Source organism: Pectinophora gossypiella, chromosome 11, assembly GCF_024362695.1.
Source record: "Pectinophora gossypiella chromosome 11, ilPecGoss1.1, whole genome shotgun sequence".
Classification (NCBI taxonomy): Eukaryota; Metazoa; Arthropoda; class Insecta; order Lepidoptera; family Gelechiidae; genus Pectinophora; species Pectinophora gossypiella.
This window is the reverse complement of record NC_065414.1, coordinates 16,370,127-16,384,395: the sequence shown is the minus strand read 5'-3', so window position 1 is coordinate 16,384,395 and position 14,269 is coordinate 16,370,127. Positions and strand designations below refer to the sequence as shown.

The window sequence follows — 14,269 nt, the reverse complement described above, 5'->3', positions numbered from 1 at the left end:
ACTGCGCGGCGGAAGGCAAAAGGGAAACCACTGCCACTGCATTTTTCCCTAAAAAAGTAGCATGGAAAATGCTGCACCGACAAGACAAGAGCGTGGCTCTTAAATTGATGATGAATTACACTCAAACACATTATTTACCCGTGAACTGACTCATTACCGTTCACACTACTAGTTGGTATAAATGAAACGAGATAGAGTTGCATCAAAAAGGTGGAAAGGGTATTTCAAGAGCAATACGGTTACGCGGGCTTCAGGTGGAAGCTGAAGCCTGTGTCGTTCTAAGGAAATCTCTGACTGACTTTATATACCTATTGCTATTATTCTGAATAATAAAATCAATTATATAGTAGAATATGTAGAAAAGAATAATGTTAATATCTTGAAAAGTAAAGCAGTAGGTATGTAAGTATTTCTATAGGTAAATAGGTACTTACGGCCAGCAAAAACTATTGACTCTTGACAAAAAAGTTAATTCCGTCTTTTAAAAAAGTACTTATTTTTTAGGATGTACCGAAACGCGTGCTTCTTATGCCGATCAGAGTCCAACTCGGGCCTCCACACACCGCGCGAAATGCATGCCCATACTGGCCATCAAACTAGAACAAATATTAGTCGACTAACACAGCCGACTTGTTTGTATTCCTCGCACAAGATTATTAAAATTTTACAAAGAAAAGTCTCACTTAAATAGTTTCCAACGCTTCGTAATAACTGCTCGTTAAATTGCAGTCAACATTGTGTTATAAAAAACGTATTTTTATGTCTTTTTGCGAGCATTAGGGCTTCACTAGGAAGTGAGGTGTGGATACTTGTCTGATGATGTCTAACAGAATGCTCGGTAAGGGGGTACTTTGTTACTACCCCAATTAGTATATAGTCGTGAGTCATATATTAAAAAATAAAAAATAATAATAATAAAGTTTATTTAGGTAAAATCTACGACACACATATACATTTACAATATTAAAATATACACACATTACATTATGGTGGTTTATATTATGGTAGGGTCCTTATTTAAGAATCAGTAGGTACTTAGTTACAAACGGCGAACGAGCGTGTTGCGTTGAATGACCACTCGTGGGTTTATTTTCGCAGGCATGAACAATATGCATTTATCGGAAATCATCGATACTTGGGTACGAATATTAAAACTCGAAAGAATGTCGTAGAAGTAGACCGAGGTATCGCATCCTGTACGAATATTAACATCATGCTATATTCATCAGCTTAATGCACACAAAGGCTTTAATGTACCAAATCGTACTCATAAGGAGTAGCCATATCGGTTAATCCAAGTTACGGACTTTTGAAACTACTTTTTAGGGTTCCATAGCCTAATGGCAAAAAACGGAACCCTTATAGATTCGTCATGTCTGTCCGTCCGTCCGTCCGTATGTCCGTATGTCACAGCCACTTTTCTCCGAAACTATAATAGCTATACTGTTGAAACTTGATAAATATGTGTATTCTGTGAACCGCATTAAGATTTTTACGCAATGATAGAAAAAAAAACAATAAATTTTGGGGGTCCCCATACATAGAACTGAAACTAAAAAAAAATGTTTTCATCAAGCCCATACGTGTGGGATATCTATGGATAGGTCTTCCAAAATGGTATTGAGGTTTGTAATATCATTTTTTTCTAAACTGAATAGTTTGCGCGCGAGACACTTCCAAATTGGTAAAATGTGTCCCCCCCCTTAACTTCTAAAATAAGAGGAGGATAAAACTAAAAAAAATATATACGTAATTATGATGTAGATTAGCATGCAAACTACCAACGAAAATTGGTTTGAACCAGATCTAGTAAGTAGTTTTTTTTTTTAATACTTACATCATAAATCGTAAACCGTAATTTACTTTTCATTCAATCAACTCAAGTTTATAGGAACAAAAAAAAACTTTTATATTATGTTACTTGCTGTTACGGAACCCTTCATGGGCGAGTCCGACTCGCACTTGGCCGCTTTTTTTAACGTTCCGTTGTCCTAAACTAAAATGGCTAAATGGCTACTTGACCGGACAAAAGGGGAGCGCTTAGGGCTCTCATCCGGGTTCAAAGTATAGACTTTGGGATCCGTCGCCTCGAGGGTAACCAGTCATCTGTCATGCTGGTCTAAGTCGACAGACGTTCCGATGTGCTGTTCTAGATTATCGATAGCAGTCATGTATGTACCTGTTATAAAACTTATAGGTAAGTAAGTGTTGTCACAAATCGTCTTCCGGGCTCCGGGTCGTTTAGGCTCAGTATTCCGTAAGGGACGGGCTTTCCACATAAAATAGGTTCAGCTTATTTTTTTCCTCAAGTCATAAGTACTTATTTACCTATAGTTACGCTTATTTGCATTGCCTAATTGCATATGTATTGTACTCGTATTGTATACCCTTGCGCCATTCTCTTTTGGTTTGACCTAATAATAAAGATTTTTGAATTTTTAAAGCGATGTTATATTCTCGAGTCAATATTGACATTGTGTGTATAAGGTTTATTTATCTTGTCGCGTCTACGGTAATATGTTATTGTATCAACTACTGGTAGGTACTGCCCTTGCGAGTATGTCCACAAAGTAATAAAACCACCTAGCTCGCGCAGTTCCTGCCGCAGTGTTATTACGAATTTCGCGGGGAAGCGTTCCATTTGCGCCCAATTTCTATCTGCACTGATATTTTATATATTAACAAATATATTTCAAATAAATTAATCAAAATGCTAGTGTTCACTTTAGTGTTTTTCACAGCTTTCCTTTATTACATTTATTTTCGGCGTATCCGCAAGCCGCTGTATGAATTAAGTGATACGTTATCGAATATTGGAAGTTTGCCGCTGATTGGACACACGCATTGGTTCATTGGGGGACCAGAAAGTGAGGATTTGTCTTAAAATATACTTATACAAGTAGGTAATTTACATAAAATTGTATAAATATAATACAAAATGAATATATAAATTACAGAAATATTGAAAAATGTCGAAACGTTTTTGGAACGAGTGGACGACTCTGGAGGAATTACGAAGCTTTGGATTGGGCCCGCTCTCTACGTCGGTATGTACCTGTTGATAATTTTATTTAAAATTATCTGTGAGGATTCAGCTTACTCGCAAGATTTTTTGCCTATTTGCGTTTTTGCTGATTGAGTTAGGCGCCCCGGGCGAAAGTGATCCAGAGGCAGTTCGCGCCCATCTGGGCACCCTCAGGCCTGTTGTCTTGTTTTTTTATGTGAGAGCCCTTAGCGCTCCCCATTTGTCCAACCAAGTATTTAATACTGAGGCAAACCTAAAATCACGTAAAATACAAATGATGGTAGATTTATATTACCTAATACTTACGAGTACATCAGTCGATCAGCAATCGTTCGAGTAAATTCTTAAAATTTATCGATTATGACTTCTAGTTTAATGATTAAGTAGAATATTGTGAAAGAAAATTGAGTTAGGTGTATCGTCGACAGTTACGCTGATCCCGGAGGACGTCCAGAAGATTCTAGAGACGTGCCTACAGAAGGACAACACCTATAAGTACCTGCAGACCTGGCTGGGCAACGGACTCTTCGTAGCACCGGGTGAGTTGACTCTTTTTCTGAAGTGAGTTGGCTGAGTTCTGTAGACCTCCACAACCTTGTCGTTGGACTTCGGTTACATCACACCGTGCTAAGTAGAGCTGGATACTTTTGCATGAACGAACTTAAGTTTAACTATCTTATGCCTGTAAGTACCTAAGGTTCCATGTAGGTATGATAACGGCGTACCTATGCCAATTTTTATAGGCGTAAAAGGACACAGGCATAAGTTACTTGTACTTTCGTAGGTAGAATATACAGTACGAAGTCCTTATACGATATGTTACTGTACCTACTTTACTTTTTGATTCTTTTCGGCGTAATTTCAATAAAAGGACGTTTCCAAAAATATTCAAAGGACGGCGCGATACAGGTTGTCCTTTAGTTATTCATTTTGACACAATCGCAAAACACAATCTGTATGTGTATAACCTTCCTTAAATGATACGTAATTGAAATAAATTATTTTTACCACATACTTGAATGGTATTAATTGGTAATGGTATGTAGCGTGAAGAGAAGTTGTTGATGTAAAATAATATAGTAACATATTATACATCAATGTAGTAGCATAGTAAGTAAGTAGCAGGTAAAAAAGCTACTTGAACGGTGTAGCTATTGTTTCGAAGTCTTCCTTGCGTTAATCTATCTTTCCTGTCTTTTGACACGTAACAGTAGCGGCTATGGAAAATCGGCCCTATTATACATCAACGTAGTTACATAATAAGTAAGTGGTAGGTAAAAGAACTGCTTGCGATGTAGCTTTGGTTTCTAATAGTTTCTAACTTATCCATGCGTTAGAGGACACATAAATCTATCTTTCCTGTCTTCTGACACGTAACAGTAGCGGCTATGAAAAATCGGCCCTATTATACATCAACGTAGTTACATAATAAGTAAGTGGTAGGTAAAAGAACTGCTTGTGATGTAGCTTTGGTTTCTAACTGTTTCTCACTCTTCCATGCATTAGAGGATACGTAAATCTATCTTTCCTGTCTTTTGACATGTGATAGAGCTATGAATCGATTCTAAGATCGATTTGATGCGCCCAATTGAAAAGTCACAAAATCGTAATGTTTTTGCACGTAGCAGGTGGAAATAGCAGCTGAATAATTTGTGATCGCAAACACCAACATTTTAATTTCAGACGACGCTCTGAGCCGTTGTTCGCTCCCAACTGGGCACCCTCAGGCCTGTTGTCTTAAATTTTGTACCGGGTAATAGCTCTCACCGCAAGTAGTTAATGACATTTGCGGGAAACCTAGGCAGTCACGTCAAAAAAAAAAAAAAGAAATTAATTGATTCAAAATGATAGTCAACATAGTAGTCACATTACGTATACCTACGTTTTTCTTTTCATCTTGCATTCATGGCATTTATAGAAATAGGATGTTTGTACCAAGATGTTGATGCAGGTAGTCAAAGTAACGTCAACAATACACTACTTGGGTTTTATTATACAAAGACAATACTGTGTGTGATCACTTAGTGCTGGTAGAATGTGTCCGCTAAGTGCAAATGATTATTAACCATACCCAGTATGGCAGTACTTCAAAGATTGAAGTTCATTCATGTAAATATGTACTGCAATGTGACAACTAGCATATAAACTTGCATAATGTTACGTAACAGCTTCCGTGGTCTAGTGGTTAGAGCGTTAGGCTCACGATCTGGAGGACCGGGTTCGATTCCCGATGGGGCCATTGTCGAAATCACTTTGTGAGACTGTCCTTTGTTTGGTAAGGACTTTTCAGGTTTGAATCACCTGATTGTCCGAAAAAAGTAAGATGATTCCGTGCTTCGGAGGGCACGTTAAGCCACCTCCACCAACCCGCATTGGAGCAGCGTGGTGGAGTACGCTCCATACCCCTCCGGTTGATTGAGGGGAGGCCTGTGCCCAGCAGTGGGACGTATATAGGCTGTTTATGTTAATGTTATGTATATATGCTCCAGAGACGAATAGAAAAACGTAATATGTTCCGAGGTTATCAATTTAACTGAATTTAATCATGAGACAAGTTCGTAGCTACCTCCTCTATCCCGGATGGTTTACTGATAACTCGATTCACACTTATCTAAAAGGACGTAACATAACATAAAATAAGCTCACAACTATCTCAATTAGCTCAGTGAGGCAAGTCCGGTAGGAGTTCAAAGCAGCGCTCCCCGATTGAGAAATACATACAAATTGTGATCCAGAATCCAACTCGCAACTTGTGGATGATGTTCTGACAATACCTTATTGTATATTTGTTATAAAACGTTTAACAATAAAATAAAATCGATCTACTTAATCGAGAATTTTGTAAGTATATCGATCAGAGGTGGCTGACCTTATTAAAATTGTATAATTAAGTCTTTACAGAATAGGTATGCAACGTACACATATACAGGCATAAATGAATTTTGATTTTTGACTTTCAGTGGTCAAACGCATTCCGATTATGAAGGTTGCAGGTCTGCATTGGACTATACGTATTTGGAATATATATTATATAAGTACCTTACCAGAAAGTATTTAATACATACATACATTAACTCACGCCTATTTTACATTAGGTTACGCAGAGACTGTGGAATTCCATTTGCTTCGATTCTGACGTACTCAATTATTGAAAAGATCGCGTGCAAGCGAATTGAGGAATAAAATCGGTGGAACTTTTAACGGCATCTGTGGTCTAGTGGTTGAGCGTTGAACTCACGATCCGGAGGCCCCGGATTCAAATCCCAGTGGGGACATGTCACAAAGATCACTTTGTGATCACTAGTTCACCTGATTTTACGAAAGTAAGATGATCCGTGCACGGAAGGCACATTAAGCCGTTGGTCCCGGTTATGAGCCATCTCAGGGGCCTTTGGCGGCTCAATCATAACCCTGACACCACGGTTGATGAGGTTGGTATTCCACCTCACAACCCACACGATAAGAAGAAGAAGGTGGAAGTTTTAGATTATTGAAGGGGTTGTAAATATCAATTCAAATTATTTATTTCAGATTAATATCCATAATTATAAGTAAATTAGATTAGATTTCATTATTAAAATTAAAATTAAATCATGTAAAATCAAATAAAATTAATATAAAAAAAACTATCACGTGTATTCCATTTAATTAAAGTATATATTTACTTCTTTCAGTGGATCTGTGGAAAGTGCACCGCCGTCTTCTACTACCAATCTTCCACAACCGCATTATTGAGGAGTATGTGGACGTGTTTGCCGAACAAGCGAACGTGCTCGTCCAGCGGCTCGACGAACAGTGCGGCCAGAAGGACTTCGATATCTACCCCTACATCACGTCTTGCATGCTCGATATTGTGTTCGGTAAGTTTTGATACTTTACTAGTTCCTTTTGGGGACTCCACGTCGAGCATGGCGTACTATACAGAGTGTTAGTGACATCGTAACGAATATTGAGGGGGATGATTCAGGCCATGATTCTAAGTTAATATCAAGTGGAATTTCCTGTCGGAAAATTCATGAAATCTTAGCTTTTTTTTTAATTAATTTAAATTCCATACTTATGCGACGGAAAATTCCACATGATATCAACTCAGAATCATGGTCTGAATCATCTGTCAAAGTTTTCGTTACGATGTTACTAACACCCTGTATATTAAGTAGTGATGTGCCGTTCCCGGGAATGTACCCAAAATGGAAATGTTCCTGTTGTAAAAAGCCTTAAAGACACTGGCTGCTTATCTTTTTCAAATTGTTCTTTCTTTTACTCTGGTTGTATCAGGGGCCTTTGGCGGCTCAATAGTAACCCTGACAACAGGGTTGATGAGGTTGGTACTTCACCTCACAACCCACACGATAGAAGAAGAAGTAAGTCGAAGCGGAATTGCAATTTCTTGTAATTGGATCAACTTTTATTTGTAGGTCGGATAAATCTGGTTAATCGGACCAATATGAAAAAAAAATCTGTCGTCCGATTGGTAGGGCAAAGCAATCCGACCACACAGCCAGGTACGGCCCGAGGGCATCTCACGCATGCAATAAGTGGGTTTCGGTAAATAATAAGGTACCGGAGACAAAGGTTCGCGTTTGTAAACACTTGATAAAATAATCAAAGTACATAATTCCGATCATGCGGATCGAACTAAGTTCTTGTGTACCTTAACATAACAAATACTTCATTGCACGCGCAGGAAATAAAAAAATACAAACAATAGATAAGTAGGAGACTACAATAAGCGGCCTTATTGCTAAGTAGCAATCTCTTACACACTTATTGACCCGTGGATTGTACGTAATCCATATTGACTTTATGGTTACTAAGTACTTATGTAAACTTACGTAAATCATTAAAAAAGTGGCGAATATACGTCTATTTGTTGACATGTAGGTTAAAATTTTGCGAAGAGTCTTTTGTTGATGTACTTACGTCTATTTGTACGAACGGTGAAGCCTTCCATGATACATGATCTGGTGATCTCATCTACTAGGACGTGCTACATCATTTTGTTTACTTTCAAACAGAATTCTTCCTAATGGTAGTGTAAATAAAAAAAAAACTTAATACGGTAAACTCATGACGACAACTATTCGTAAAAAATTATAACTACTGAAGAGGTTTTGCTATATTCGCTCACAAAATCTAGTAAATGTTCGGTGGTTCTTGGAATATAGACGTTTGACAAATTAACAATGAGACAAATCCTAAACCTCATTAGAGGCGGTATTAATAAACTAACCTTAGCTTCGTGACTGCCCTCAAGATCATGTCAATATGACAGTTCTAATATAAAAACAGGGGCTTGAGCATGGTCTTGAGGGCAGTCTCAGCTGAGATTAGTTTATTAATACCACCCTGGTACTATGAATTGCTGCGCCGAAAACATCAATGTTATGAATTTATGATGCAACGTGTATTTTTATCTCTGTAGCGTAATCCTATTTTTACGGGGTCCGCTTACCTAACCAGAAGAGTTGACAGGTTCGGTTTTTTTACAGAAGCGTATACATATACTATGACCAAATCTAAAACCGAATTCCGTCAAAACACAACTTCGACAGAACATAGCACCGTCAGGACACAGCTCCGACAGGACACGATTCCGACAGGACGAGGTTCCGATAGGACAGCAACCTTGTCCTGTCGGAACCTTGTCCTGTCGGAATTGTGGGAACTCGGTTTTAGATTCAATTAAGCAACATCAATTACTATTTCAAATAAAATTCTGAGGATACGACATCAGCCGAGCTATAGCCTATAGCATATTTAGTTTCAAGTGTAACATTTCAAATATGGTCAAAATTTTATATCTTAGTACGTCTTAGACTTAAAATAAAGATTTTGTCTATCAATATTGATTGTTGATGTTTGTAGAGACGGCGATGGGCGAGCGCATGGACGTGCAGCACCACCCGGACACGCCGTACCTGCGCGCGCGCCACACCGTCATGTCCATCATCAACCTGCGCCTCTTTAAGGCCTGGCTGCAACCCGACGCACTCTTCAACCTCACCAGCTACGCCAAGCTGCAGAAGGAGAGCATCGATATGACGCACAAGTTCACTGACGAGGTGTGTCTCTGTTTACCTAGTACGGCCACATGCATACACTTTGGTACCATGTCACGTGATGTTTTTTGACAAATTGCACTGTAAGTCTCACTAAATGTTAAATATGTTAGTGCGACAGAGTCCTAAAGTGGGTACATTATATTGCTCATGACTGTACAAAGATATTACCTAAAATAATGCTATTGGGCATTCTCATCTAAATTGTTTTAGTTGTTTTATAAAAAAGGCCATATTGAAGCAAGTCATCTAAAAAAGCAATAAGTAGGTACTTATGTTTGATATTTGTTGAAATTGCACACTTAATTGTATAAGCGCAAATGCCAAATTGCAATATTGCTATTTTAGATGAATGAGGAACTATCTAGACTACGTTCCCTAAATACGTTACAAATATAATACTACGTTATAAATATAGATGGCGCTGTTCGGAATTAACGTGATAATTACCTATTTTCTCATCGCTCAGGGTACATAATTTTATTTGTTCTAGGTCGTAAACAAGAAGAGAGAATTATTCGAGAAAAATGGCCACATAGCAAGTAAAGGTGTGTACTTACTTTATAATTATTTGGTGGGAAATAGGCGTGAGGAGAAGCACAAGCTCTGTGACGTCAGACCATATACAGGGTATTAGTGACGTCGTAACGAAAACTTTGAGGGATGATCTAGACCATGATTCTGAGTTGATATCAAGTGGAGTTTAAATAAACTTTATTACAGCAAACTAAAGTTTATATAAACTCAAGTTGATATCAACTCAGAATCATTAATTTTGTAACGGAAAATTCTACTTGATCTTCTCAGAATCATCCCCCTTAATATTCGTTACGACGTCACTAACACCCTTTTATACATATAGATTGCTCAATTCTGTATGAATATGTTTAACGAACATAAAAGCTTGAATCGTATACTTACCCACTACATAACATAAACAGCCTATATATGTCCCTCTGCTGGGCACAGGCCTCCCCTAAATCAACCGGACGGGGTATGGAGCATACTCCACCACGCTGCTCCACTGCGGGTTGATGGAGGTGTTTTTTGATCTGAGTACTTACTACTAACAAAATATTCATTTTTTATTATATGTCACACCTATAATAAGATTTTACCACAAAATACAGCAGCTGACAATCAAACCTTACTTAAATAATTAAGTAAGTGCTTTTCTACAACTCAAGCTCATTTCAGTATTAAGTACCGTACCTAGTCTAACTTAGCCACCACCCTACTTAACCTACATCTTCACTTCCAAGGAGGTCGTAAGGACTTGCTAGAGCTGCTGCTGGAAAGAAACAACAAGTTTACGAACACGGAGCTGAGAGAACACATCGATTCCATCACCATCGCGGGCAACGACACCACGGCGCTCGTCATCGCCTACGCTCTGATGCTGCTAGGTTGCCATCCTGAACATCAGGAGATGGTTTATAAAGAGTAAGTATATAAGTACCATATTTCTTTTTAAAACATAAACACAACACGTTCAACTGCTTGTCGTAATTCGACAGAGGGATTGTGTCCTTTCTTACATGATGGACTTATGGGTGATGAACCCTTGTCACCATAAAGTTCATCATATTCATCTTAGGACATCGTATCAACAGCAGGTGCAAGATGTCTTTGATTACTTGTGGCTCTGCCCACCTCATGAGGGTTTGCGGGCGTGAGTTTATGTATGTATGTTCTTTTTAAAAAAAAAAAAGTATATTCGTAGGACAATCGAGGCATGGTGGGCCAAAGTGGAGATAACGCGATGAGGTTGATACCTGCTTGCACTGCTAGGAAGAAGCACAAGAGTGGAGTGGAACAATTAGAGGGAGGTGTTTGCTCAGCAGCGCAAAGAATAGCCATTAGGGCCATATCTGACTAAGACACTCTAAAAAACCAAATGGTATGCAGTTGATACCAGTAGGGTCTGCACGACCAATAGCCGTTTGACGTCCATCTACTTAGATAGCATCCATATTGTTTATTGGTCGAAGCGCTCGATATAGTTCGCGTCACCCGGCAGCAAGGTTTGCATGACAACCGCGCCGCGGCACGAATTATATCTAAGGCTTTAACCAATAAAAGCATCGAATGTTATCTACGTAGATGAACGTCGAACGGCTATTGGTCGAAGCCCTCGATACAATTTCCCGCGCCGCGAGGCCGTCCCACCAGGGCTGGGGTGTTAAAAATTAATAATGCTATGATATTGCGCACTTACTTTTATGTCAAATTCCAAAATCGCTTTCAAGATGACTTGCTTTGATGTGGCGTTTTAGACCTCCTGATGTGTTGTTGGTTGCGTAACCGTATAATTCCTTCAGACAGGAGACAATATTCGGAGATTCTTCACGCTCCGCGACCAAAGAGGACATGAACAAGATGGAGTACCTGGAGCGGGTGATCAAAGAAACCATGCGGCTGTATATGGTGGTGCCCATCATCGGTAGGAAGACTGACAAGGAACTGAAGCTTTGTAAGTAGTTTAGGCAGTAGCCCCAACATAAAAACATATATAATATTCCATAGGTACTTAGGTATTATATCAAAATTGTTTAGGTAATAACTCCAACATAAGCTTGCCCCAACACTGCCTTAAAATGTCTGTATAACATACCTAACATAACATCAGGCCTGTACCCCTGAAGGCGTCCGCAGCGTCTGTATACTTACCATGATAGTGACCTTCTTTTCGGGCGGTTGGCAAATTTTGGAACTAAAATGTATCGGCATAATATTTTGCTTCGAATATCGCATCGTAGGTAGATTTTAGCGTCCAGTTGTTTGGGCACGACATGATCCATCGTCTGCGAGATGGTATTTCAGGTCACTTATTGTAGATTTGCCGCATATGGCGTTAGCTAAATACTGTGCCGGATAAAAACTGGAACCATCCGAGAAATATTGATAAAAATGAATTCAAATTATGAATGAACGATGGGCTGCTAGGGTTCATCATTCCAGCTAAAAACTTCGTAGCAAAAATGTCTGTTGCCTTCTGATTTGATGATTTCTACTACGGACGCGAGATTATGTATATATGTAAGTAAATTATAGCATTATATAAATAAGTACGTCTGTGACTGCAGCAACCTGCACAATCCCGCCCGGCGTGGGTCTGGCGGTGGTGCCATTCGCTATGCACCGATCGCGGCACCTGTGGGGGCCCGATGTGCACCAGTTCAACCCCGACCGCTTCCTGCCCGAGAATAGTGCCAAGCGACACCCCTGCACCTTCATACCATTTAGCCACGGTACCAGGAATTGTATAGGTAACATATTTTGTATGTTTTTGCTTCTATGCTGTGACTAACATAACGGCTATTAGTCGGCAGTGAAAAAAACATATATCATGTTTTTTTTAATGGAAAATAGATAAGTTTTTTGGAAGTGACGTGGCCGAAGACGACATGCTTACCTAGAAAATGTCTAGATTCGCTCTTGCTTTGAAGAGGTCCAGACTGTACTGTTCGGGAAACAGATTCAGCTAGCTGGTATCGTCTCGGGCGTGACGTGGAAACTGACAGAGGGATTGGGTATTTCTAACATGATGGAAATGCAATACAATTGCAATAACCATAAATATATATTTTTTATTTCGTTACTTTTATAAAAAAAATATATATTTTTTTTCAATATTGTATTGCCATTGTAGCATTTGTATTGTTGTTGAACTTTTATTGCCATGTTCACCCCGTCTCGGGCTACACGCACGGTTCATCATATCCATTATAAGAGTTCGTGACAAAATAGGCCGTTAGTTTTAGCTTCTAATTATTTGTGGCTCTTTTAAACCGATTAGGGATTACAGGCGTGTAGTTCTAGGGCACTGTCTGACCTTCTGGGCCAGGGTCTCCAGGGTCTTTTTCATTTAAGCTTGGTATTTGCAAATTGAACCATGTCATAATGCATATATGGTGGTGTGTAAACATGATAATTTAGTACATCTACCAGTAATATGTACACAACAAATATCGATCCGTAGCCATGCAGACATACCGAAACAATTGCGATCCCTCTTAGGTAGTACACTCTCTGTATAGATTACCTGTGCACCATATCCATCATTCGTATTCAAAGTGGTTGCAGTTGTCTTTCAGTTGACTACTTGTGGCTCTGCCCACTCCATTATTAGTCGAATACCGGATGATGTGTGAAGATGATGAACTAGAGTCGCCATATCGGCAGATCGATTTCGTTAACGACCCGTTTTGTGCCTGAAGTTTTACAATACTGCAAAATAGTAAATGTGGCATTGCTAATTGTGATAATACAGGCGTAGGGTTTGTTTTATTATTTAATGGTACAATTTAATCACTGTTGACGTATGTTTTTTGCAGGTCGACACTTCGGCATGTTGGCGATGAAAATGATTTTATCAACGGTCCTTAGAAAATACAAGGTTTCCTCTGATATACACACTTGCGATCGGCTGAAGATAGAAATACTCCTATTTCCAGTTGGAGGACATATGATATCGATACAAAAACGAGAATAGATTTCAGACCGTCAAGCCTAGTCTTAAACAATTTTATCGTATGAAATTAAAACGTTTATTTCTTTCTGTTTTACCACTTTTTTACACTGAAATGGCAACTTATTTTCTCTTTATTCATCAGGTCAGCTTCAGATAAATTATAGACGGGAATTATCTTTGGGCTAGCTTTACACTACTTAAATTTTTCTGTCAATTTTTGGGGGAGGTGTGGTATTTGTACGTGTACACTTACCACACATCATCGACTTACTGACGGACGCCCACTCATAAGGATAAATCAACGTCTGTATAAACGCAAACAAAAACCATCACCATAGAATAAGGAATAATCGTCACATAACAAAACACGAACCGATACCTAGTTCATGTAGGTGCCTACCTACCTACCTTCCTACTTTGGCAGTGGGGATCGCGTGCGCTTAGCGACTTCTGTCAAGCAAGTCCCGTTTATTTTTTCTGAGGTTAAATTGGGTTGAAGCCATTATAGCACATAGGTACATACAGCACTAAATACGGTTGATTGTTAAGCAGGTTTGTTAAAAATAAAGTAGGTATTATTATAAGGTTTTGTTGGATAACTTATGAACTGAATACTTATAGGGTGTAATGATGATTAATTTATTAGTGAACTAATTTATATAATTAAATATTGTTCAATATGTTCTTGTATTTTGTTTTATTGCCCCA

The 14,269-nt window shown here is 38.8% G+C and overlaps 2 protein-coding genes across 3 annotated transcripts in view; one reads left to right on the top strand and one right to left on the bottom strand.

Moving 5' to 3' along the window:
- The window catches only part of LOC126370869 (cytochrome P450 4c3-like), a 29,624-nt gene extending 28,963 nt beyond the window's left edge, over positions 1-661 (bottom strand). For both annotated transcript variants that reach the window (XM_050015979.1, XM_050015980.1), the window contains exon 1: positions 435-661. The gene's annotated coding sequence lies outside the window, so the exon portion shown is untranslated. The remainder of the gene's footprint in view (positions 1-434) is intronic.
- Positions 662-2,593: 1,932 nt separating this feature from the next.
- Positions 2,594-14,245, top strand: LOC126370871 (cytochrome P450 4C1-like). Its single transcript, XM_050015984.1, has 10 exons — positions 2,594-2,867; positions 2,958-3,047; positions 3,454-3,564; positions 6,700-6,885; positions 8,894-9,090; positions 9,581-9,635; positions 10,350-10,530; positions 11,409-11,560; positions 12,174-12,356; positions 13,425-14,245. Exons 1-10 carry the CDS (start codon positions 2,711-2,713, stop codon positions 13,580-13,582), a joined length of 1,470 nt encoding a protein of 489 aa, XP_049871941.1. The 5' UTR covers positions 2,594-2,710; the 3' UTR covers positions 13,583-14,245.
- The last annotated feature ends 24 nt before the right edge of the window (positions 14,246-14,269 follow it).